Source organism: Patiria miniata, unplaced genomic scaffold, assembly GCF_015706575.1.
Source record: "Patiria miniata isolate m_02_andy unplaced genomic scaffold, ASM1570657v1 HiC_scaffold_7, whole genome shotgun sequence".
NCBI lineage: Eukaryota > Metazoa > Echinodermata > Asteroidea > Valvatida > Asterinidae > Patiria > Patiria miniata.
This window is the reverse complement of record NW_024037074.1, coordinates 9,563,387-9,590,575: the sequence shown is the minus strand read 5'-3', so window position 1 is coordinate 9,590,575 and position 27,189 is coordinate 9,563,387. Positions and strand designations below refer to the sequence as shown.

Below are 27,189 nucleotides of genomic sequence, written 5' to 3'. Positions count from 1 at the left end.
GTTGTCTTAAATTCTTCCCGAATACATACCCACCCCATTAATCTTGTAATTTACTTTTTATCAGTTAAATTCTACATAAATGTTTTTAAAGGGTTGTTCCGTCAGATTTTGCATGAGTGGCGCCCTCAACTTTACTTACTTGTGTAGGGCATGCACTGAATGAATAATGTAAACAATGAAAATGCGTCAGCTGTGTGGCGCCTGACTATTATGTTTTGCAGTATGCTATTATGGTCAACAAAACGAAGGGCACCAGACCTATGACAAGGGTGCGTCTATGGTGGCTAAAATGGCAGCGGAGGAGAAAGCTGGCGAGAATTCTACGCCAGAAAGTGAGGAAACTATCGACGAAGATTACGATTTCAGCGAAACCGAAGACATTTACGAGGTAGAGAAGATCCTGGGCGTGACCAAGCATGAGGTGAGTTGGCATGGCATTCCGTTTTTACAATGATTTTCCCGGGTGAAAATGTCGTGAATCTTGGCCGTGTCTGTGTCGCTGCCGCGCCGGCCGGCCGGTTGTCTTGCCATGGATGTGGTCAGCTGAAGGCCGGTCATTGTACGTGTACGTGTATTTGCTCACCGAAAGGTGTTTGCTTTTTTGTACGGGCGGGAAGGGGAAATAAACAATGAAGAGTTCGGGCGTGATTTAGCTATTTAACAGGAAGGAAGAATGCACTTTATTTAGTGTGAAGTACTGAAGAACTGTATGGCCGACACCGGTTTTCTTTTCATCATGTTCTAGCCCTAGAGTACAGCCCCATAAATGTGGCCAATTTACTGGACTACCTCCGTAATTAAAGGCCACACTTGGAACATGCACAAAAACATGTAGAACTTTGTCAAATTTTGATTTTCACTTACATTTAGGCTTAGTTTGTAGTTTATTTTTGCTTTAGAAGCATATTACTAGTAGTACTCACCCTCTTTATACTACTTACTAGGCTAATCAAGAAGGGCTGCCTTTTTCAGATGTCTATACTATTTTTAGTGAAATTTTATGTTGAAATTTTGATACGCAAACGTGTGCAAATGAATCTTACCGCTCACAATTAAATGTGTCTGCCAAATTGTTCCATCCATTTCATTGCTGTTCCGTTGAGAGCTTGTGTGACGTCACTGTCGTCGATCGAAGAAAAGCAAGTCGCACTTATCAACGACTGTTTTCGTGTAATGATACGTGCTCCGATCCGCGCCAGTATGGGCTTTGAATACACCCAAGGTGGAGACGGCTGAAACGTACACCTTCTAAACAAATAACGACAGATACCCACATGAAACTTGTCTCAAAGTTTACATCGCAACTAATAATAATAATATACTGACAAATGAAAATCCCATTGTTATTGTTTTTTTTTCTTCTGAAATTGAATTTAAAACACATGCAAAATATATGCCATTTTGTCCCCCCTGACACACTAATTCCCCTTTGGACTCACCCAAACCTTGTCAGGCATAACCACTACATAGTTCGTTGAAGAAAATAACGATCATCCATGATGAAGATTCAGTCTACAATTGCAGTGAAAAAAGGAGGCATTACTGACAGCCGATCAAATTGTGATCGCTGGCTAGAGATCACATTGGGGTTTTGTTTACAAACAAAATTTGCTTACTTTAACCCTTACTCTCTGAGGGTAGTTTACTGCATGTCAGTTGGTTATGCCAATGCCCTCCAGCTGCAGTTTATTGGAGGATACTTTGATGTAGCAGTGAAGGCTCCAATTGGCAGGAGTTGGAGGCCCTGGAGGGTGCCTGATACTGACCAGCTGGGGGCACTCACTTTGTTATCAGAGGACTCTCATTGTTCTCTGTGGCATGTATTGGAGTGCCTGTCCAGTTACCCTTGAAATGACATGGCAGATATTGGAGGGTCATGCAAAAAACATAGGAGATTTTCTTGAGGCACACATTGGCATGCGTTGGAGGGTCTAGTAGGGTAAGGGTTATACATGCACAGGGCACGCACCAGTCAAACTTGCCAACTGGGCGCTGAAGCGCACACTTGACGACTGCCTTAAATCATATGGCGATTGTGTAGTGTAGGGCCCCTCTTTAGTTTTGATCAAATTAGAGTCCAGGGTATTTTTTATCGTGAAACCTTTTTTTGGGTAATTTTAAACAGTTTTTTTTAGGGTAGAAATTGCACTTTTTCGTACGCGTTTACGGTTGGTGCCGTGCAGTACATTGCGGTGATCGCCATCTATATTTTCCTGTTATGTTTTGTCATTGTCGTCATCACTTTACCCCCAAATTTCCCTCAATAATTTAAAACCCTGCCCTCTATGACAAAACTGTTTGTTCTTAAAAGTCGTCAAAAACTAGTACATGTAGTTTGGCGTATAGTCAAATAACTTCAAAGTTGATTTTGTTCTCTTTATAGAATGAGGCACTACACTACACATGATTGTTACATGTATTTAGGTGCACTTTCTGATCTAATAATACATGTAGTATAATAAAGTCAAGAAGGGCTGCATTGTGAAAGATTAATACAAACAGATGTTCATTTTTCACATAGTTTGAGAAATAATGAAATATGGTTTGTGTATTATGAGAGAATTATACTAGGAGTATCGATTGAGTGATTTAAAAATCTTTGAATAAAACCTGTATTGTATCTAAAATGAGTGTAATTTACTCAAGTAACTTTGGTTGTGATTGTTTTTAACATTACAGAAGTTCTTATTATTCAATTCAGTACAAGCCACATGAAAATTCAGTCCTTGTAATATTTTAAGGGCCCCCCCCCAAAAAAAATACATGTGACATTTAAAAATAGGGTAGCTAGGTAGGAATTTTTTTTTGGCATTTTTTTTGGTACGATGATATAGAGGTGTCTGCATGTACATGTTCTCAAGGGTGAAAGGTAGTCATTCATGGTTTTACTTTTTTCTTTTCTCATTTTCCCATAAAAAAACAATAGGGTAGGGGCTGTCAGAATTGGGAACAAAAATGTAGGTTGGGAAACCGGAAGCAGAACTATTTTTTGGGCCTAAGGCAAAAAAAATAAATAAGTCGGTCTCTGGTCAGCGCGTGCGTCGATTTTAATCATTTTTTTTCCAAAATGTTCCGCGGTAGCTCCAACAGCGCCCTCTATTGCCGCACCTCCTCAATTTTTTTTTAAAACCAAAGAGCACCAAGGAATGGGAAATTGCACCAAGGCATATGATCGAGAGCACCAAGGCAAATTATGGAGGACACCAATGTACATGAGGACACCAATGTACATGAGGACACCAAAAAAGAAAATAGTACCCCACCCTTTTTGTACAATCCAAGCTTGAAGAAAAAAGAAAGAAGCCGCGTCCCCGCGTCAATTCCGGAACTTTGGTCTAACCAGAGACCGAATATTTTTTTGGGGGGGCCTAATGTTATGTGTATTGTATGTTTACAGCTTAAAAGTTTTGACAATGTTTTTACATAAATTGAGAACAATTCATTCACCAGGATAATTTCAACATTTTATTTCATTAAATATATTACGGTAAAGCACAGAGTACATTGTATGTGTTGTCCGACACTTACATTAATCCTCTGTAACTTGATGCTACGAGATCCATTGTTGATTGGTTCAAAAGCACTGTTGTGATATTATTTACATTCGGATTGGGTGTTCAGACCAAACCAAATCATGGGTTTCCTTAGAAAAAAAAGCCTTCCTTGGTTTTGCTCCCACAAAACTGAACCTTTTCCATTGTCTTCTCGTCCCACAAAACTGAACCTTTTCCATTGTCTTCTCACTCTAGCTCTCTTCAGGCTTCCGATTTACTGTGCTCGTGCACTCAACCAGAAAAAAAAGAAACAAATTTTAACAAATAACTAAAATGAATGCATGTAATTTTGAAACAAACGTGCAGGCTTAGCATGTAAAAGTTGAGAAATGTTAATTTTGAACAATATTAGCCTATCCGCTCTGTTCACAAGTAACCCCTCACTGGCAAAGAAGGAACAGTTGGGGGTGACCGACCGACGCCATCTTGCCTGACTGCAATTTTGCCGCGAGGTACGTGCGGCCGTACCACTGCGTGTACGTAGTACAAATCCCCTGGTGTACGTGCGTCACACACAAGGAAAGGTGCGCATCAACCAGCTAAATGTCCCGCCCATGGGACGTCGTTGCTAGGTAAAAGGGCGCCCTCTTTTGTTAGCACATGGAGCCCATATACAGTCAATTCTCATCAATACAAACACCTTGAATACAAATTCTGATTAAATAGTAAACATAAAGACTTTGTCCCAACTGCATTTATGTGCATACGAATCTGACTGGCACTCCCCTTAATACAAACTTCTGATATAACAAACAGTCTGGCTAGGTCCAGCTGAATTTGTATTAGGCCTTATTAATGAGAGTTGTCTTTATACGTGTACAGTGTTCCGTGTACAAACATACAATATTTTATTGGTGGAAACTGATGAATATATATGAGAATCAGTCCTGATTATGCTTAAAAAGTTCTGACAGATGGTATAATTCTGGGGTGATATTTTTTTTTTTCATTTTTGCATCAATTCACAATACACAGACGATTGTACTTGTGCTATACAGAGATGCACTGTAGCATGTCACCAGTTTTGTTGAAAGTTGAAAACACACATTGAATCAGACAAAACTACCGGTACAGTTGTAGTTTTGAGTCTGTGTTGCAAGGGCTGAACCCCAGGGTATTTCTTCGGAAATTCCCCTTTTTATTTTGCCCATAGTGTTGGCTCTACTGTGGCAATTGAAACCAATTTACTCATGTGTAACTAAAAAGTTACGCCCAAATGTAGGTCGATTTCTACCGATTCTTCTATTTGATACTTCGGTGTTCACAGCCTCAAGTTGGAATTATGAACTCTGGAACGTTTGCTGAGAGGGTGGGTAAATAGTTGGTTGACTCTGTTGCTCTTGGATTTTTTTTTTTAAAGACAATTTGACTATGAAAAAGGTCGTTGCCTGTATTTAGTCATCATGGACCTCCACTTTGAGGGGTTTTGTGTGGCTTTGAAAGCTTACCTCTGTTATGTCTGTCGCTGGTTTGTGCCCATTGTACCCCTAATCCAGCTGGTCCCTTCTGGCAAGTGTTGTTGAGCTGCCGGGGCAGTCGAGGGCACTCTCAACAAGATGGATCACCTTCAGAGTTGGGAAATTTGGCATTTCTGAACGCATCTCGCGCGCATGTGTTACAGGAGAAAACAGTGTTAAAATAGCCCAGCGACCTGTTCAAAAGTTTTTCCGGAGAAACCTTTAAGAAGAAAAAAACAATTTCTCCTTCCTTTTGCATCTCCAGGGGAAGCCCTTGTACCGGGTGCGTTGGCAAGGCTACGGACCAGAGGAAGACACCTGGGAGCCCAGGGAGAACCTTCTGACCTGCGAGGATCTCGTGGAAGAGTTTATTGAGAAGCAGAAGCAACGCAAGCAGAAGATCAGCCAGAACCTAGCCAAGAGAGACAAGGTAATTAAACCCATCGGTTGAGGCTCGTTAAGCCTTTTCACACCAGACAAATCTCAGTGTTGACCGGGGTTGACGCGGGGTTGACGCAGGATTGAAAACATCCAGCATTTCACACTTGAAAATTGTCAACCCTGCTGAGATATCACTTTTCACACTAGAGCTTCTCAACCCGGGTTGAACTCAACCCTGGGTGAACCCAGTGCCGCCCCGGGTTGAGGTTTTTTATTGTTCAACCCTGCGTTCAATCCCGCATCGTTTCACACTTGTTTCATGCAAATCTACTGTTTTGAACCCTGGCAAGAATTTCAACCCGGGTTGAAAATCTCAACCTGGGTTGAAAATCTCAACCCTGGTCTGGAGCAGGGTTGAGTTCAACCCGTGGCGAATTTGATCTTGGGGTTGACGCAGGGCTAACGCAGGGTTGAAATTCTTCAAGTGTGAAACGATGCATGTTTTCCACCCTGCGTCAACCCCGAGATTTGTTAAGTGTGAAAAGGGCTGTAATATTTGATGGATTTCACCCCAAGTTGAACTCAATCCTGCTCCAGACCAGGGTGGAGATTTTCAACCTGGGTTGAAAGTCTCACCAGGGTTCAAAACAGTAGCAACAGAGCAAAATAAGCTCAGTTTTCACGAAACAAGCGTGAAAAGATGCGGAGTTGAACGCGGGGTTGAAAAATAGAAAACTCAACCCGGGACGGCACTGGGTTTCAGTTCAACCCGGGTTGAGAGGCTCTAGTGTGAAAAGGCCTCATCATCATAGTTATCCAAAACCTCAAATGTGGACCCCGAGATTTCAGGAACCGAGATTCACAGTAACAGGAATCAAACACAGCTTCTACCTGGGCCTAGTCTTTGTTTAAGGCTGACTTTGGATGTACCCCTAATGCACGCCAGTGCCTGAAAAGCACAGCCAAGCCTTCCTTGCAATTGTAAAGTAGTAAAGTAAAGTCTGTCCGAGCCAATGTGGCTCATCAGGCTGGCGTTTATCTCCGGTTTCAGTAGCATGAAACGACTGAGAATATTTCTACTCCCCCTGGATGGGATGCTAGTCCATCGCAGGTTACTCCCCAGCTAATGCCGGTACCCATTTATACTCCTGGGTGGAGAGGGGCAAGTGGGGGGTGAAGTGCCTTGCCCAAGGACACAATATATGACCAGCGGCTGGATTCCAACCCCGGACCCTCTGATCATGAGTCACGAACCCTAACCACTAGGCCACACACTCCCCCTTTCCTTGCAATTGAGGGCATCTTCAACTTGAGAAATCAAATCCAGTCTTGGAAGCTTCGTCACACTCACGCAAGAAATTCTGAGTATAGACTAATCCAGCGGCAGCCGTTTTCTGAGGTGGCACCAGGCTCACGCGAGTCGCGCTCAGGTAGTACGCATGCACTTAGGGCTCCCTCGACCAATAGAGTTACCAAAATGCACGCACGCCTTTACAGAACGCGTGCAGAATATGCGTGAGTGCGGCACCACCGCAGTAATGGCTTCTAATTCTGGTCGCCGGATTCCGCTTTACTTCACGCAAGCTTCTCAAAAAGTTGTGCATGGATTGGAAATTTCATGTTTTGTGTAGAAAATTAACATCATTCATTTGCTAATGTTTGTTCTTGTCTGACACTCAGTAAACACACTGTAGCATTTGATTTCAAAAGCTGGCCGCAAGGCTTTGTGTACAGTTTATTTGCAGGGTAAATAGATTTGATGTTTGGAACTTTGAAAAAAAAAAAAAAACCACAAACAGTCAAAACATACCCAAAACAAGTAAACAAACACCACCTTCCCCCCACACAGTAAAACCGAAACAGGATCTTCTGTCTTTGAAAATATTAAATTACAAATGACACTTAAGCAAAGGAGTCCGGACTTAATATTTTAGTTTATTCGATACTCCATTTCATTCAGAGATCTTCAGCCTAATCTGCATAATACGATATTAAAGGGACTAGATGCATATTGTACAGTTTGAACGTAACAGGATTCACAAGAGAAAATTATATGATCTCACGGTCACTTGTCTACCACAGTCTTCAGTGCATGTTTGTGTGCGTGTACAATGGAGGTGGCCTTGCAACAGGACAGGCTGGGCCTGCAGCATAGAACTGAGTCTGCCCGAGCCACAATACAATTTTATACCGTACAATGTCCAGATGAATGTAATGTATTCATGAGCATGTCATGAACATGCCATACAAATGTTAAATTTACGAGGGGCTTACATGTACACGTAACTTGCTCATTCCCCAGATGCTGTCAAGAAATTTACTCGATGCAGCCAGAAATTTGACATCCAAAAAGATATAATGAGCAAGTTTCATGTAAATATTTGTGTATGTTGGTTATTTTAAAGGGTCACTCTTTGCAGTGCAAGGCATTAAACTGGAGGTTTGCCTCAAGATTTTGGTTATATATTTGTGATATTCTCCAACTTCGTTTTCTTGATCGAGTTACCGTATATTACTAATTTATACCATGTTTGTTTTGAATGCTATGAAAGGAATGCAAAATTTGTTTGATTACTAAAGTACGTGTGTACTATATACATGTAAACTTGTTATTTCAAAGGATCATGATGCACAGGAATTTCCTCAGTATAGTTTTGAGCACAAAGGGCTTCGCTTCGTAACGTTTCTTGATGGGCTATTTTTTACAATGTATTTTGACCATTTAAGCACATGTGCCAGAACATGTATCGTTCATGTGTTAGAACATGTGTACGTGTATCGTTTAAGTGTTCACATGCATACGTAGGCCTACACAAAAGACTGTTTTCATGTACATGTACCGTACACATTTAATTACATGTACATGCATACGTACACATGTACATAAATGTACTTGTACTACTAAGTACATGTATGTTTTGTAAACACAGTTGTTGGAGCTTGAACAATTCAAGTTAAAAATAAATGCATTACCCATTTCCAGGGCCTTCAGGGTGACTACTGTTACTCAGAATTTAATTACATTCATGTACATGTAGGCTTTCAAATGAAATTTACAGTAGGGGCCTACATGTACATGTACCGGTATGTGTTGTACATGTTGTGGACAGACACCTATGGTACTACACGTACATTTACCATGTGTGCACATGTATCGTTTCATCATGCTCCTACTGTGTACATGTAGGTACATGTACATGTACATGTACATGTACATGGTAATACAAGTGTACATGTACATTGTACGTACATGTACATGTACATGTGTACATTCATACACATTGCAGTGCCTCAGAGCATTCATACATGTATGCTCTACTGGTGTGAACTAAAAGGACAGTGTCATTAAAAGAGCCTGGTGTTGAAACTGTACCACACAGTTTATGATGCAGGCTATGTACATGTACATGTATATAATTAGGGAACAGGGATTTTTTTTAATGTAACTATGTTTACTTACAAGTAAGTTGTATACATGCCTCCCAAGCCAATACACAGTGGATGTTTGCCCCTCCCCCTTAAACCCTTTCCAAGTTGGTCTCATTTTTCCTCGGCTTGTGTTTGTGCAGATTGTGCAAACGAAGGGCTCTACCAGTATTTACTGCTCTGTTGCAGGTTGATGTTCATAATTTACATACAGTACTAATACACATGTTCATTTATGTACACTTTGTATCATTTTTGATTAGGATTTTTTTTATGTAATGCGCCCTTCGAATAGGCTGGTCCTGGAGAGAGTGCAATATAAGTTTAATAAATTATTATAATTACATGGCCTGTAATGTACCGGTATGCAGAGGCAGTAGTTATATTACAAGTGTACATTTACGTACAAGTATGAGTATTATTAAATTAATGCATAAATAAATAATACTTCTGGCACAGATGTGGAAATTCCTTGGAACGTCTGGAGTGCACTGTACTGATGTGTACGCACATTTAATATTACTTGAGGTACATGTGCTTAAAGGGAATATACAACATTTGCAAAAATCGAAAAATAAAAGTACCAAGTTTTTACGAAATACCTTACTAGGATGTTGGTAAATGACAGTCTAAAGCATCCTGTAAAATTATGGCACCTGGTGTGAAGTCATTTTCAATAAAATTGTATTTTTGTATACATTTCCAACGGTGGTCGGCCGACCACCGTTGGAAAAACCCAACTATTTTTCAACTACTGCTCCAACTTTACACTTTTGTCAGTCCAAATTTTGTTTGCTATTGGTTACATGTTCATGAACGGGTGCAGGCCAGCTAGACTGGTTCCCTTACCTTAAAATTTTCCGGCATCTATAAATTGATCCATTTTATCTTTAGTGGAGTCAAGGAACCAGACTACTTGAACATTTTTGTTTTTCTTGGTTTTTCCAGCATTTTCGAACACAAAACTTCAAACATGTTAGTGTAACAATATTTGATCTATTATACTAACCCCTCAAATAGTTCATTTCTGAAAATTACAGCAAAAGCCAATGATGTACATTCCCTTTAAGGTCTACATGTACGTTCATAAATGAACTACATAAAATGTACATGTACCTCATGTGCGTACATGTACTTATAGTGCAAATTAAGGACAAGTCTGTACATGCATGTCCTAAGTACGTCATGTATGCTGTGGACGATGAGTTTTATAATTGAAATTATGATATAAATTATACATTTCACAACCTAATTCTTATCCTGGGACATACATGTACCAGTACAAGTGCAAAACATTAAAAATAAAATTCTTCATTCGTTGTTGGCCATGGTTACTCAAATACGTACGTGTATGCATACATATGTGCTGCGCACAAAAAGTCATTTTCCAGATGCTGAATTTCCAGTTTTCAACTGCATCACCTTATATGCATGTACACGCATTTGCCTATACATTTCTTCTTCTAGCAATTATAGTGATAAGAATTTATAAAAAAATTCTTTAAAAATATTGCATTGTTTCTTTTTCTTTTCTCGTAGTAGGCCTATTTATCACGCATGCTCATTCAAATACTGCATCACTGTCTTTGATGTACTCAATACATGTGCATCTTTTGATCATGGTGTAATGAGCATTGAAAATAGATAAATGTAATTATAATGTATTCTACATGTAGATTCATTATAATCTACATGTATTTGCGTGACCTGTTCCATATTTTATGTAATCACTAGAAACATAATGGGAACATACATACCATGTACATATGCCCGGTAATGACTGAATTCTGAGCTTGCTGTGTACTACATTTTAGGGAAAAGGGTAGGAATCAAGAGTTCAAACAATTATTTTGTAAGCATAAATCCCAGGTTTAGGCTGTCTGCTATGACATGTTGTACACAAGCAATTGTTCCTTTTTTTGCTACCTTGTATCTGTACATAATGTACATATGAATACTGTGTTATTTAATAACACTGCACAGTAATAATACATCTTTAAAGGGAATGTACATCATTGGCTCTTGCTTTAATTTTCAGAAATGAACTATTTGAGGGGTTAAAGTATAATAAATAAAATTATTGTTACACTGACATGTTTGAAGTTTTTGTGTTCGAAAATGCTGGAAAGCCAAGAAAAACAAAAAATGTTCAAGTAGTCTGGCTCCCTGACTTCACTGAAGATGAAATGGATCAATTTATGGATGCCGGAAAATTGTACGGTAAGGGAACCAGTCTAGCTGGCCTGCACCCATTCATGAACATGCAACCAATAGCAAACAAAATTTGGACTTTAAAAATATTGGTAAATTTGGAGCAGTAGTTGAAAAATAGTCAGGTTTTTCCAACGGTGGTCGGCCGATCACCGTTGGAATTTTTTACAAAAATACCATTTTCTTGAAAATGACTTCACACCAGGTGCCATAATTTTACAGGATGCTTTAGACTGTCATTTACCAACATCCTAGTAAGGTATTTCGTAAAAACCTGGTAGTTTTATTTTTTGATATTTGCAAATGTTGTATTTTCCCTTTAAATGCACACAACACAGCAGTTCGCTTACTGGCATTACAGGCTATGACTTCATGCAGTCATGTACTATAGATCGCACACTACGCACACAACACAAACATTCTTTTCATAATGCAGCCTCACACCAAATCCATATTCACAAAAATATGACACCTTAGATTTTTTTTCTTCCCAAAGAAAGATTTCACGGGACTGGCAGTGATTTGAATAAATACAGCCCAAGGGGAAAGGGGGGGGGGGGGGTTGATAAATATGATTGAGGTTTGCTAGCACTGTGTATGCCCTAGAAGCTTGTCTCACGTGACTTGCTCTGCAGTTCCTGCTATACTCTGGCTGCTGAGGATTTTTTTTTCCAATTGGGGATTATATTTCAGTCAGGTATTTGTACAGTTACGGGATCCTGGGTGAATAGGAGTATAGCGAAGCAGAAAACACCTAAGGGCCGTTGTGGAAAATTGGGAAATTCTGGATTTTTGCATGAGTACATAATACATTTCAGCATACTTGTGTGCTGAAATGCTCTCATGCAAAATTATTGTGTACATATGTGCATACATGTTCATGTATATGTATGTACATTTGTATAATTTGCCAAATTTACCTTATTGCTGCAAAACCACTGCTTTGCATTTTTCCAAACTGTTTCCAAAATGAAAACATATATTCTGAATTAGGCCATACATTGACACACAACTTTGCCTGTTTTTGTCGTATTACGAACAAAGAAAAAATGGTGTATATGTGTCGTGCACACAAAAGGGCTTTTAAATGTTTCTCTTTTTTTGCATAATTTATTTAAGGTGGTTCAAAAGATTTTCTGCAAATTTACATGTACCGGTAATTTCGAAATGATTTATCTTTAAAACCAGTTTGTACAGTGTATTGCTTTTTATGCAAAAAAGTGTTGTCTGCAGGATTTATGAGTGAACCATATGTACATTGTATTTGTGTCCATATTGTAAAATTAGTAGCTCTGGTTTTATAATTCCCTTTAGAATTTGTATTCTTTGCAGGCACTGTTAATGCATTCCCACTATACTGAAACACCTGTGCAGATCATAACATGTAAATATGTACACGTGTACTTGAATATTTTTGAGGGTGGTTTGTTATTACCGGCAGTACAGTGTGGAGATTGCATGATGTCCTTTTGCTTAAGTACATGTGTACATTGCACATCAATTTATAGTGTGGAATATGTGAAATACATATGTTTACCGGTACTGCACTCTTATGCACAACGTTCATTTCTGTAGGAGTTCCATCGTAAATATACATACAGTACATGTATGTGTAGCACAGCTGTACTAACAGTAGGCCGGTAATTTCCCACATCCTTCAATTGTTATTTAAAACTTCCTTCCTCTTACATTCCAAAAACTTCTGTTCTGCAAAGTGTAACTTCCTTGAATGTGCACACTGATTGCAACACCTGTTGTAAAAGCTTGCCGCCATACACTCAGTGGATCGTTAATCAGTGACTTTGTCTATTATGTTATTGCATCCACAGAAACAACCTTCCAAGAAGCGCACCCCGCCCAAAGAGCCCTCCACAGCTGCCCAACCCAAACGGAGGAGGTCCTCAGAGAAAGACACCTCAGATGATAACAACGAGGCGGCCAATGGCCAATCCAAGAGAAAGTCCTCTTCCAGCGAGGACGAAGGACCTCCACCCCTCAAGGACCCCTTTTGGGACAATCTAGAGAAGGGCCTGATCACCTTTGACGGTGACATGTACTCTAAGGTCAAGAGCCGGCGGGCCACCTTGGATGCCAAGAAAGCGAGCCAGTTCTCAGAGAGTGCCAGCAGAGACAACGGGCAACTGGAGAGTAAAGTGACGCCGACGGAAGAGGATGGGGAGGACAAGGATGCTGAGGAGGAAGCAACCCCAGACAAGGCAGAAGACATCAAGCCGAGCATCGTCAAAGAAGAGCCCTTCTTTGGAGAGGCTGGGATGCTGCCAGAAGACATGTACTCCAAGGTGAAGAGCCGGAGAGCCTTCCTGGATGCCAAGAAACTGGAGGCAGCCGAGGAGGAGTTGAAGCAAGCCAAAAAGGCCAAGAAGGAGCACAGGCAACACCGGCATCGTCATCACCGCCAACGCCACCGTCGTCACCATCACAAGAAGTCCAGCAAGGATGGCCCCAGGAAGCCCAAGACCTTAATCGACCTGGAAGCCATCGGGTCCCTTGAGACAGCTACCCAGAAGACGCTGAGCATGAGCCCCTCTGTTCTGGAGAGAGAGACCAATGCTGCTAACATGTTCCACACGCCTGATTCTTGCTTGTCCATGGAAGAAGTGCTGACTGTGGCTAAGCTGGAGGAGAAGACGAGGAATGGGACCTATGGGAGGCAGCTCTCGGGGCAGTCGGCTGAGGAAGATAGTGAGGGAGACAAGACGAAGAGAGTGCTATCGCTGAAGTTTGAGTCAACTGCTGGAACAGCAGCCACTACTCCAGCTGTAAGTATCACTTTTCCATAATTGATGTCAGATAATTAAGTTTTAGTTGGGACTTATTATAAGCTAAGGTTTGTTCCTTTTATAATGCCATTGAAATGAGTGCTCTCATTGAGTGTGTTCTATGGAAAAGACTTAGTTCAAAGTTACCTTGTGTTTACATTTTTCTTTGATAACCAGTACTTCAGAAAATGAAGTACATGTACTAGTGCAGTTCAAAATTATGTACTAGTGCAGTTCAAATTTCCTGTTAATGCATGTTAATGGGGCACCGTGACATTTTGGTCATTATACATGTTAATTTCAGTTTCTGAATGTCTGGTCCATACGGTTTGATTATGTGTCATTACTTTATTAGAATGTTAATGTTGAAGTCGTCAAATTGTTGAACCTAACATCCATGTTAGATTGTGTTATCATTTGCTTGTCTTCAGGTTCCTCTGACGCCTGTGACAGACCTTTCACAACCCCAGGCAGTACAGCTGTCCCCTCTCCAATCTACCTCACACTCATCCCCCGTGGGTCACTCCCCAACCTTTCACCCCTCCCTGGACTTTCCACCAGTCCCCCCAGTGAGCACCGGGATTATCCCAGACACGCCCGAGTCGCCCGACGATTCGCAGAAGGGTCCAGGCCCCTCAGTGTGGAAACCATGGGAGGTGAACCAGCAGTGCAGTACCAGCAGCGGCAGCAGCAGCAGCAGCACCAGTGCCACGGTGTCAGTGTCCAGCTGCGAGATGACTGCCACCGAGCAAGGCATGATGGGAATGTCCCGTCCAAATGACACCGTCCAGGACCTGGGCCAGGACCTGGCTGACAAAGTGTCCCTCCAATCCCAAAACATCCCCAGCCCAACTCTCAAAGAGATCCCTCAAACCATCCCTCATAACAACAACAACACTGCCAAATTTCCAGATATTCCTCTAATGACCTCCGTTAACACCACAACGTCGTCAAATGCTGCTCCGACAACTGTCTTCAACCCACTGCCGACCGTGAGCTCTGCCAAACCATTCACTGCATCCCCGAACTTTGACCTCGCAAAGCCATGCGAGTACAAGATACCAGAGCCTCAAGTGTTGACCCCGGTTCCGGACAAGGTGCCCGCATGGCTGGAACTGCAGAACTTTGTGAACAGGGATCCGAGGTTGGTAGGACGGCCTCTTCCGAAGACTGTTCACGAGAAGGGCTCTCAGCCACCAGACTTGGTTCCGTCTAACATGTCCCAGAGCCTTGGCAGTGATTCCGCAAGAGGTGTTTTTGTTGGTCAGCCATGCCAGGGATCTCTACCTGGGAGGAATGCGAACGAGAAGCAGTACCAAGGAGCCCATATGAAGACAGATGTGAAGACTTGCAAAGATATCAATGAAAGTACGTACACATGCACAGCCTACCTTTATATTTCCTTTCACTTCTTATATATGGTGACTGTAGAGTACACCCATGCGCTGAGGCTGTTCTTACCTGAATTTACAAAACTGGTATTCATGGAATTGATGTTTTTTCTGGAGAAGTTTTAAAAAGGGGAGACAGAAGTTGCAAAACCTGACTTTAATATACCTGCTTGTGTTATTTGAATACAAGAATTTGACGGTATATTGGTATGAAGTCCTTGCATTTTCCATGTACATGTACAGCTACCGGTATGAGCAATTAAATAATTTGGCCGTTTCCAACACAAAATATTGAAAAGAATTTTGCCCACCCAAAAAAGGTTTTTAACTGATGAGTGGTGACAGTCCTAGTGTAGAAACTCATATCAGTGCTACAATTAAAATCTGTTCTGGTCAAATACCTTCACCACATAAATACATTCACAGCAAATGTATGTGTGAGTTTGTCTTACATTCACTATGTGGACTTGTGAACAAAAGATGTCCACATAATGCAGGTTGTGTTGACGTTATGTGGACTAAGCCGTGTCCACATAATGTTTTGCCCTTTCTGGAAAACAGGTTTAGAGGCATTTTTGGGTTAGGTTTATCCGTAGCAGAATGAAGAGAAACACTATAGGGAATCATAGAAAAAAAATTGGGTTAAAAGAGTTTTCACAGTTCAAGTAAAGTTATTTTTTGTACCGAGTTTTCTTAACTACCATGACTACACGAAAACAAAGGAATGTCCACGTAGCGTATGTAAAACAAACATGTGTGTGTGTGTGTGTGTACATGTATTCACCTGCCATAGTTGAAAAGGGTAAGGGCATACTTGTCCGAGTGACTTGGCTACGGCTGCACATTTTACAGGCGTGCCTATGGCAGCGGCTGCAACCACTTCTCATAGACCAGTGTGTTATTTTTAGCCATAGCCACGTAATTCTTACGCAGCCTTAATGTGATGCGTGTGGTGCTTTGTTGCTTGTAACGCATGGTGCTGCACACTTATAGGTACATGTATCTATGCTTGGGCATTGCATGTGTGTATGTGTTTGCAATTGAAGTACATTTTCTGGTATGCTCTGTGTTAATGTGTATACAGAGAAGCAGCGTAAGACAGGCCCGAACCCAACCAAACCAGGTATTAAACCCTCCCTCAAACCATCAAAGAAAGACCGTCCGTCCCAAAAATGTCCCGCCGCAGAGGACGGGAAGAAAGAGCCCAAAAAATCCTCCAAGACCTCCAGGAAGAAAGAGAAAACAGATAAACCAAAAGCTGAGCGTGGCAAATCCAAGAAGAAGATACGTTCGGTCAGAGGTATCTTGTCGACAAGTTTTTCACCAAGTGAAAGAGTTTTGACACTAATCTCACATTTTCGTCATTACATTTGTGTTTACCCCAAAAGCTCTGCACTCCACTAGTTCAGTTTGCCTTGCGTTGTCATTTTGTTGAAATGTCAGTGATGTCTGGATGCTTATTATAACAGATTGCACACATGTATGCACTTATATTTAAGTTATATTTTCCCATTTTTGGGATGTTTAACCCCAAATTTCAGCATGTGCTTCTTGATGTGTTGTGTATGTGTGTCTGCATGTATGAAGATGTTTTGATTTGCTTCGTTTTAGTTTGTTTATTTTCAACATTCATTGACATTGATTTACCTCGGATTTTAAACTAACATTCAGTTTTGAATTTTGAAAGTTGATTTGTAACTGGTTACATTTACATGAGCTACGGTACATGTACCTTTCAGAATTTACTCCTTAGAATTACTCGTGTTTCAGAAAATCTTTTTGCCACTTTAAAAATATGTAAGTGCCATTCTTGAAGTGAGATGCATGTTTGCATGAACTTTTAAGCAACATTTTTAGCAAAAGAAAAATGCATGCAGTTTTGTCTTTGCCTTCTGAAAATGAAAGCACATTAGTTTCACAACTAAAAGATCACAAGGTTAGTTATGATAAACCAGATATTGATTATGTAATTAACCTCATTTTATTAACCTCATAAAAATCTGAGACAGTTTACCCATTCCTATCAGTCAAGAGGCCGTCACGTGGGTGGTTTTAAACCGCTGGTAAAACACCGGCTGGTTTTCAAACACAATTCCTGTGTTCTGTGCCACATTGTGCAGTACCGGTATGTCCCGTCTGTGCGCCAGTTTCCATATAAGGAGATTTTTAGCACTACACGTTCGAGGCACATACCATAGACATGGCCAGAGAGGTGTTTCACCAAATATGAAGTAAATTGTTGAACAAAATCTTAGGAAATTTGTGAATTTTTTACTTGATTTGACTTTTTGACCGAAAAGTAATTTATGAGTGGGAATAGATATGGTCTTGGTCTGTAAAACATGTACATGTGGATTTAAAACCGGCTAGGGGCCCAACCAGACCCATAGTCCGTTTTAAACGTACTTGTTTAAAACTGGCCTAGCACATATTTATTCCCTTATTAACCAGTTCGCGCCGGGATTATTTTGACACTGACTGGACCCGGGCGCGGGATTGTTTTCGCGAACCTCGATGCCAGACGGGTTCAGGTCGTCATCTGCTGGTAGCACACCCTGTGTGTGCGTATTTCCGGCCTCGCTCGCTGCGTGCGGGTTGCAGACAGATATTTCCAACCTCGCTCGTTGCATGTTTTTCCGACATCTGTTCCCAATACTGCAAAATCTTTGCGTGTATACAGGTCATCCGACGTGAACTGGGAATAACCTCATTTTTTATTACCAATGTTGCATTGCAAATGGCTTATCTTTGTAATACACATAACACCTACATGTACGGTATGGAACAGCACTACATACACGTGTGCTTTTAACTCTTTATTTGCTTCATTTCAAGACACTTTTTTCCTAAATGCTGCTTTTCACTTGTCTGTGCTTATAGAACCTGCTTTGCATGATAGTGGTGCTCTGCTATTAAGTGAGCCGTCTCTTTCTAGTGAAATTCAGGAATTGCTCGCACAGGCATGTCCTAAACAAGGTACTGATTTCTTAAACTGTTTCATTCTCTGTTTCATTCACTGTCTGATGTTTCCGCCTGTTGTTTTCAGAACCACACAAACTCACAAGAGATTTCTTGACAGCAAAGTTTTATTGTCTCAATGCGTTTTGTACATGTAATTATTTTAACAAAGATACCTGAACTTTGGGAGTCAGGTTGGCGTAGCGGTTCTTGCCTGATTCCGTGGGTTTTCCTCAGAATATTCTTCTGGGGTTTTCCTCCCACCTCTAAAAGTGTACTTTCTTCTCATTGTTTTCTCCCTACGGGTTTCTTCAGGCTTGCGAGCTACAGTGCCTAGGGCACTTTTGAGGAATCCTTGGTTGCATTACCAGAAATAAATAAGAAATTATCAAATAACATTGGATTTAAAAACTGTTAAAATGTTTTACAGGCTTTGTTCATCTAACTCTTCATTTGTTGGCAAAGCCAATAGTGGCTGATTAGGCTGGGTTAGGTTCATAGAGCTATATTAAATTACTAGAGCGCTGACTCGATGTACAAAGTGATGCCTGCTGGGCGCATCCATGTTTGTGCACAAACCTATGGAGACTCAAAATTTTGTACGGCTTTTGAATGGCTATTTGCATATCTGCATTTGTATTGTAGACCAGTGCATTATCAAAGCCAATATGCCCAAAACCGAAATGCACAATCACTAAATGAGCATTTCATTTTGCTCAACGCAAAGGCGTGAACGTATCCTCTGCAGATGATTTTTGCCTTGACGTTTTTAACCGTCATGACGTACATGTACTTTTGTTGCTTGTGTATGTTGTACTTGCGCATTGCATTTAGAGTACACTTTCAAAATTCACTTTATCTAATTTCATTCTGTTCTACAAACACGCCCATGAATTCAAAATGTCTGCGTGCAGGACGGCTTCAAAGTAGCTCCGCGCATAAGAATTAGGAGTTAGCGCTCTAGTAATTTAACATAGCCCTATGGTAGGTTTCACTTCAATTCTTATACTTTACATGTGTGTTGTGTACATGTACATATGCGTCAGTCGTAATACCGTTTTCCTTGATTTGTTCGTTGTACTGATTTTGTACCTTGGAATTTCCAGGTGGTATTGAGTTTGATTTTGAGGAGGATACGTCACCCGACGAGCCATGGGTCAAGCCAGGACTGTCCCCCATCATATTATCCAATGGTAAGTATAGGAATTAGTTAAATCATGAATAATCAAAAGCCTTTTGCATATTCATGATCTAGCCTCTTCATTCTATCCAATGGAAAGTGTATTCAAATATGAGTTAAAACATGAATAATTAAAAAAAAATCATGCTTAGGCCCCAAAAAGTCGGTCTCTGGTCAGCGCGCGCGTCGATTTTAATCATGCGCGTCGAATTTTTTTTTTCCCAAAATGTTCCGCGGTAGCTCCAACAGCACCCTCTATTTCCGCACCTCCTCAATTTTTTTTTACCAAAGAGCACCAAGGAATGGGAAATTGCACCAAGGCAAATGATCGAAAGCACCAAGGCAAATTATGGAGGACACCAATGTACATGAGGACACCAAAAAAGCAAAATAGTACCCACCTTGTCTGTACAATCCAAGCTTGAAGAAAAAGAAAAAAAAGCAAAAAAAAAAAAAAAAAAGCCGCGTGGCCGCGTCAATTCTGGAACTTTGGTCTGACCAGAGACCGAATATTTTTTTTTTTGGCCTTATTTAAAATCGAACTTAAATTTACATCATGATTGCAGCAGCACTGCTATACATATGATTTTCATACATGTCTTAATACAAGAAATTAATTCTTGTTTCAAGAAACATTTTCCAGTCTCACTCCCTAGAAAATATTTCTAGTGAGTGAGACAAGAAAGTTTTTCTTGAAATCAGATTTTTTTCTCATTTTATGAATTCCATTCTTAGCATTGAGGGGAGCTGCCTGATAAATTTCAGTAATTCCAGCATAATGTAATGTCCCAGACAGCTTTTAAGATCTCAATGAATAAACCTGAAAATGTGGTTTTTCAAATCTTATACATCCATCATCTCGTAATGGTCGAGGAGATTATGGACTTGGATAATTTCTCTGAATCATTAGTTAGATATCATGGTTAATTGGCTCTGTCACAGACATTTCATTGCCTTTAATAACGCTGCAATTGCCCATATATGTGGTTTTCACACACAGTTAGTGTAAGGAATTTTCATTCAGGATTTTTCACTTTTATTTCAGATGCCCTGAAGCAGGCAGTGAAGGATGGTCTGACCGAGCGCGTCCGTGAGGCCCTCTGGCTGAACGGCTCCCACGACCTGGAGCAGCATGACCCCATCTGTGGCTCCACACTGCTGATGCACGCCTGCATGAACAGACACGATGAAATCGCCAAGCTGCTGATCGCTAACGGTGCCCTGGTCAATGTGCTGCAGACCAAGAGCGGCTTGACACCCTTGATGTTTGCTACGGATATGGTAAGGACTTGTAAACACGGAGTTTCCTAACTCCCTAGCAGTGTTGCAGTCAAGTCCTCATAATTGCTAACAGGTGCTCAGAAGTCCACACAAGTCCTCACAAGTCCATTACGAGTCCTCACAAATCCTCAAAATAATTATCACAGTTCCATCACAAGTCCTCACGATTCCATCACAAGTCCTCACAAGTCCTCAAAAGTCCACAAGTCCATCACAAGCCCATTATAAGTCCTCAAAAATCCTCACAAGTCCATCACAAGTCCTCACAAGTACATCACAAGTCCTCATGAGTCCATCACAAGTCCTCACAAGTCCATCACAAGTCCTCACAAGTCCATCACAAGTCCTCACGAGTCCATCACAAATCCTCACAAGTCCTCACAAGTCCTCACGAGTCCATCACAAGTCCTCACAAGTCCATCACAAGTCCTCACAAGTCCATTATAAGTCCTCACCAGTCCATCACAAGTCCTCACAAGTCCATCACAAGTCCATCACAAGTCCTCACAAGTCCATCACAAGTCCTCACAGGTCCATCAGAAGTCCATCCCAAGTCCACAAATCCATCACAAGTCCTCACAAGTCTTCACAAATAATAATAATAATAATGTGTATTTAGGAAGCACATGTCACCAGTCTTGGTGCTCAAGGTGCTACATCATCAAGTCCATCACAAGTCCTCACAAGTCCATCACTAGTTGATCACCAAAGGTGTACACAGACTGTACCGAGGATATGTGAACTGAACAGGAACTCAATATTTCAAAAGAACCAACAAAAAAAAAGAGAAAAATCACATTGGGTGATTATGGATAAATTAAAGACCCAGAAAAATCAACGTTAACTTTATTTTCATGATTAAAAATTACCGCTCTTATTTTCCAGGGGTACTACAACATAGTAGCCATACTCCTAGAAGCCGGTGCCCATGTCAACCTGCAGCAAGCCTCAACAGGAGAAACGGCCATGATGAAGGTACTTGTTAGCATCCCAAATGTAATCTGGGGAAAGTCAATACTTGGCCATATTTTACTGTCTCTCAGTGTGACAGACTTGACTCCAAAAACTCCACAACAAAAATGAATTTAAATGTTAAAGTACCATTTTATTATGTATGATCAGTTGTATATACTTGTACCTAAACATTGACCCAGATTACAGAAAAGGTTAATTTTAGATTATTAAAGATATAGTCCATCATTTGTAGCTTGTGCATTTTGTTTGTTTGAAGCAACAAAAGTGTTCAAAATCTAATGAAGGATACTGAACAAACCTGATGAAGTTTCAGCTCAGCTTCAGCTGTATATTCTGAGAAAAACAGCATTCTAGGATCTCAATTTCAAATCAAAAGTTGCTGAATCTGTTTTGAATTGTTTTGAATTGCAGCTTTACGCGATGTCGCGCACTGATCCGATGAATTATAGCAACCGGGGGTGCGTGTGCGTCGTTCCAATACTTGTGCGCGCTGCGCCGAATAACAAAACGAACTACTAATTTAAATTTTCCTATGGTGTGTCTTAAGACTCACCGTTAGAAAGGCCTTCTTTCGTTGATTACTTCAAAATGATAGCTTGCCAGAATGATTAATTTCACAGGGAGAGTTTAGTCCGCTTACTATCTTTCAACCAAGTATGTTTTTTAACAATAATACGCCAGTTACTTTTAAAGATTTAAGTGTAGTTGCGTATGGTTTTGTTACACACTTTGAATTGTTTTATGCTTGTTTTTCCAACAGGCTTCTAAACGAGGTCACGCCCAGATTGTCAACCTGCTGCTGATGTTTGGAGCCAACTGGGCCGTTACTAGCCCATCTGCCAACACGTCCTTGGAATACGCCATCCTGTACAAACATCCCGATGTCTATGACATCATAGGCAACCACATCAATGGGTACAGACTCGTCATGTTCCTTTGTTTCCTAAATGTACCCTTTCAGTAGCATAATGGGGGGGGGGAGGGGCTATGCAAGGACAGCATGTGAAACTGTTTTACGTGCTCATATGAGCCACCATTAAACGTCAGTGCATTTGCGTACTGGTTTTTCGCTCCTGTCGCGGAGTACGCAAGATGGTTTTTCATCTATTGTGCAAAAATCCATAGCAGCTGTGCATGGGCACTGGGTGCATGATGACTGTCTGTCATTTCTCTCGGTTTTGTTTGTAATTGAGGAGTCCATGCATTAAACACAGGTAGACTGCAGAATATCAGACATACATTGATTTCACATCCGCACAGAGAGGTTGTCATATAGCTCTTCTATTTCAGCATTACTGATGTGCATTCCCTTGATCATAGCTGTTCTTTTTCCAGGGTTGCCTTATAAAGAACTCCTGGCTTTTCTCATTCCAGGAGGCCTTACACGTGACATTATTATAACCATTGCGTTTACCTGCATGCCCTCACTCGATCACAGCCATTCTTTTTGTAGTGGTCTTTGAAAATGTTGCATTTGGCCCTTTCCTTCAAGGAAAATCATGCACTTTAAGACTACTGTCACCATGTAGGCACTCACTTGATCCTGGCTTTTCTCTTTCCAGGGTAGTCATGCATTGCTATCATTGCTTGCATGCAGCCAGAAACATACTCGTTTTTCTGTTTTTTCCAGTGACCAGTGTTGACAGTGATAATGAAACTCTCAGCTCTTCTCTTTCCAGGGTGGTCAAAGCAGTTTGAGAGTACTATCAGTATACATGCAACCACATATTCATAGCTGTTCTTTACCCAGTGTTACCTGTGATAATGAAACTCTTGGCTCTTCTCCTTCCAGGGTGGTCATGCAGTTTGAGAATACTATCAACCAGTACCTGTGCGGCACGGCCAAGCTCATGAAGCCAGTGTTTCCCCTTCAGTGCTTCCGGATCCGTGAGAGTACTGAACACCATATCTACCTCAATCATGACACCAGACAGTACTCTCACAACCAAGGTAGAGCCAGAATTTGACTTTTTGAAAAATAAATAGCAATGACAAGGCAGTGCCAGCAAGTATAGACTTAATCCAGAAAAGTGTGGGTTTTTCAGCCATCTCACAGCCGGGAAGGGGGAATGTAATGGACAGGACAGATTTCATCCCTCAGGAATACAATATGATCCAAAAACTGTTTTTCAAATTTGGTTTGCAATGTTTTAAACTCATTGTACCTCTGAAGAAGATCTTGTTAAGATCGCAACGTCAGGCCGTCTTAATTTCTTGATTTGTATATTTCAGGCAATCTTGTCAGAAAGCAGTTTGCAGCAGTTTTATTCATTTTCATGTTTTAAACTCGGTCAGACAAATTGTTTCATAATTGTGGTTAGTAAATGTTGCTTGCTTTCTTATGTGAATGAGTGCTCTTTCCTACACACGGCCAATGAAAAACTGCAGATTTTTAGGCAAAAATATACTGAGGGTATTAGGGGTGCAGATTCTAACCCCTCTATTCCTCCCCAACGAGTCCTTTTAGGATTAGGGGCAGGTTCATGCGAGCACTTGAAGTGAATTTGACGTCATACAACATTCACGGCAAACTTCACAGGAGAACATGTTAGTGGCCTAATCCACTTCCCATTAATAGACACTTGTTTACTGCTGGCTGCATCGAAGTCATTCAGATGCTGTCTTTACATGTACATGTAGTTCGGAATGTACCAGAATTTTTTTATTGGCACAAACCTAATACGGCAAATGTGACTATGAGGAATCTGTGAGTAAGTACTTCAGTTTTATTTCTACAGGTTGTGGCAATGTGTTGTTCATCGGTCATGCTCAGATCGGCTTGAACGGTCTGATGTGCCGACTGAATGGCCACAGCTTTGTCTACAAGGTGACACTCAACGGGCAAGACCTTCCCCAACTGTCTCAGGTACGTGAGTTAGACAAATGGATTTAAGTACTTTAAGTCTTCTTTTACATATCGTACAATTTGTGAGGCGTTCTTGCAAAATGAGACGGAACTGGGCACAGGCCATAGCGGGGAAAAAAGTAACACAAAAAATGGGGGTGATTTTTTTTCTATTTTCAGATTTAGTGATATTTGTAATCTTTGATATGTCTACTACACATATTTTGAAGAAACCGTGGAATAAAAGTGTTGTTTAAGGAAAAACAACTGGCTTCTTTCATTTTCACGACTACAAAACTTGAAACTTTAAAGGCCTTTTTCTCAGTATTTGACTTGTTTGACGTTGATAAATGCAAACTTCAAACAGCCACAATTTGTCAACGGAATGTACGATTGAAGTGCAACAAACAGTATTATAAGGAGAATTTTATTCTCTTTCCTAAAACCTGCCAACCTTCATCTCAACCTCTGCCCAGTTCTGTCTCATGTTTCCAGAACGCCTCACATTTATGCACAGTTGATTTCCAGCCTGGGTTCTGGCAATGATGTGGAGCTCTTATTTTATTTTTCAGTGGCAAGTGTGCTGTAAACGTAAAATTTAGCATCCACACTTTCACAGACACTATTGTTCTACAAAATTGTTCAGTAATACTGGGTGTCCACAAATTTTCACAAAGTTGGGTGTAAAATACTCTTTGGCCAACACATTAACACATCTAATGCACATTGCCACACAGTCCAGCATATCTCGAGCGTGGTATCTGCCGATCTAGTATCTGAACGTTTGACTTTTTTATAAATTGGTTCAGGGAAATCCAAAAAGTGAAAAGTTGTCACAAAACAATTTTTAGGGTGAGTGAAAATCCATTGGAGGGAGTGGCATATCATTTGAGTCCTCTAAAAATGAGCTATCTTGCCATTGGTTGATATTTCAAATTTCCATGAAAAGCGCACGATTTCTTAAGTTTTATTTGTTGTTGTGATTCTCACGCAGGGTTCCAATTTTCTACTCTCGTTTCTACCGAAGAATGGCCGTAATTTGATAACGGTTAAGACCATCTGTGACCCCTACACTAAGGTAACGATTGAATAATTTCAGAAGTTTATACATGTAAGAAGCTTTTCAGAAGTTTATAAGAAGCTTTTCAGAAACAAAACTTTCCACAGAATCACATTGTGGGTTGTTGTTCATCACTTTTTTCTCTATTTTTTTTAAAGTGGCATCTCCACACCAATTTTTTTGAAAAATTTGAACTATAAATGAGAAGCCTTGTCAAGTACCCTCTATTGCATTTGGTATTTATTGAAGTCTATGCAGTCTTAAAGGTATAGTAGATTATTTGCAGCTATCAAGAAAATAACTGACAAATTTCTGTTGAAAAACTTACTTAGTTCAAAGATAGTAACGGCAGTGAACTCCCTGTGAATTTTTTCTTTCTGGCATGCTGTCATTTTGAAGAAAACAATAAAACAAGGCCATTTCCAAAGATGCGTCCAGTGACGCATTTTTGGAAATTTCTGCTAGTACATGTAGTTTGTTTGTAATTTGGCAAATCCTTCAAGCGTTGACACGACGCACACGTGCGCGGTCGTTAAATATTCGTCAATTCAGTGCGTAACATCGCGTAGCTGCAATCGGCTGAATGAGAACGTGTCCCGGACGCTGATTTCGGGCGCAATTCAGAACCATGAGTCTGCAACTTTTGAATTGAAACCAAGATCCTAGAATATCTTTTTCTCGGAATATACAGCATTCACAGAGCTAAAACTTCATCAGGTTAGTTAAGCACCCGTCTTTAGATTTTGAGCGCTTTTGTTGCTTCAAACAAAAAAATGCACAAATGACAAAGATCTTTCCCACTTTTAAGGATATATTTTGTCTTTTGCATTGCAGATGCTGCTTCTCGTCGGTGCTTACTCGCTGCAAATAATGTCGGACGGACCTCAAATAGGCTTCTAAAAGGCCACACTAGACTGAGGTACAAGTAGAAGTACGTGTAGTATTGTGTTAGTTCTCTCTACAGCAGTACGTTGAATTAGCATTGTTTAGTCAAAGACACTGGAACAAATCACATTTTGGATACAGTTTTCGCTGTAATTATTGGGTTGATTTGATCAGCGTTCGTCCGAGGTATGTGTAACAGAATTGTTGCAATCAAGTTGCTCTGCATGGGTCGTGAACGTAAGAGGCAGCAGTGTAAGCTATTGATGATATATAAATGAGGGGAACATGGATATGTACGTGTATGTAGTTGAGTTGGCTTAACGAAGCTGTACCAACATCCGATACTCTGAAAATGCTGGGATTGCATTATTTCTTAAACAACATGCAAAACAGTATCTGTGAAAACAGAATATTTCTTTTTTTATGTCAAGATATTGTCTTACGGATTTTTCACGCCAATTGTTCCACACCAGTGCAGTGTGGTAGTTGACTCCATCTCAATTCCATCTCAAGTCGGGTCACTTGTACAGCACAAGTCAATTCACAAGTCTGGTCACAAGAGAATGTACAGTAACAAAAGGAATGCATTTGTCACAGTTCATTTGAATAGCTTGTGACTTGACTTGGGATTGACTCGCGATAGACTCACGGTTTGTCCACAGAAGAGTCTGTGGCAAATCCATGGTCGGTGATATAATGCATTCTGCCTACTGAAGGCCAGATGGGTTTTACAAGCACAGCAAGCTGGTATGGCCAAGCGAAATGTATGTATACAATGTGTACTATATATACAATGTATACAACG

General features: G+C 40.6%; 1 protein-coding gene across 3 annotated transcripts; it reads left to right on the top strand.

Moving 5' to 3' along the window:
- The first annotated feature begins 226 nt into the window (after positions 1-226).
- LOC119745460 (M-phase phosphoprotein 8-like) lies at positions 227-27,189 on the top strand. Of its 3 annotated transcripts, XM_038221816.1 has the most exons (14): positions 227-421; positions 5,277-5,441; positions 12,859-13,809; positions 14,241-15,177; positions 16,285-16,500; positions 18,081-18,176; positions 19,265-19,351; positions 20,384-20,619; positions 21,505-21,594; positions 22,355-22,509; positions 23,387-23,544; positions 24,333-24,460; positions 25,434-25,517; positions 26,334-27,189. In XM_038221816.1, exons 1-14 carry the CDS (start codon positions 278-280, stop codon positions 26,397-26,399), a joined length of 3,513 nt encoding a protein of 1,170 aa, XP_038077744.1. In that variant the 5' UTR covers positions 227-277; the 3' UTR covers positions 26,400-27,189. The 3 variants fall into 3 exon arrangements, with proteins under 3 accessions (XP_038077744.1, XP_038077745.1, XP_038077746.1); XM_038221817.1 differs by lacking the exon at positions 16,285-16,500; XM_038221818.1 differs by lacking the exons at positions 16,285-16,500; positions 18,081-18,176.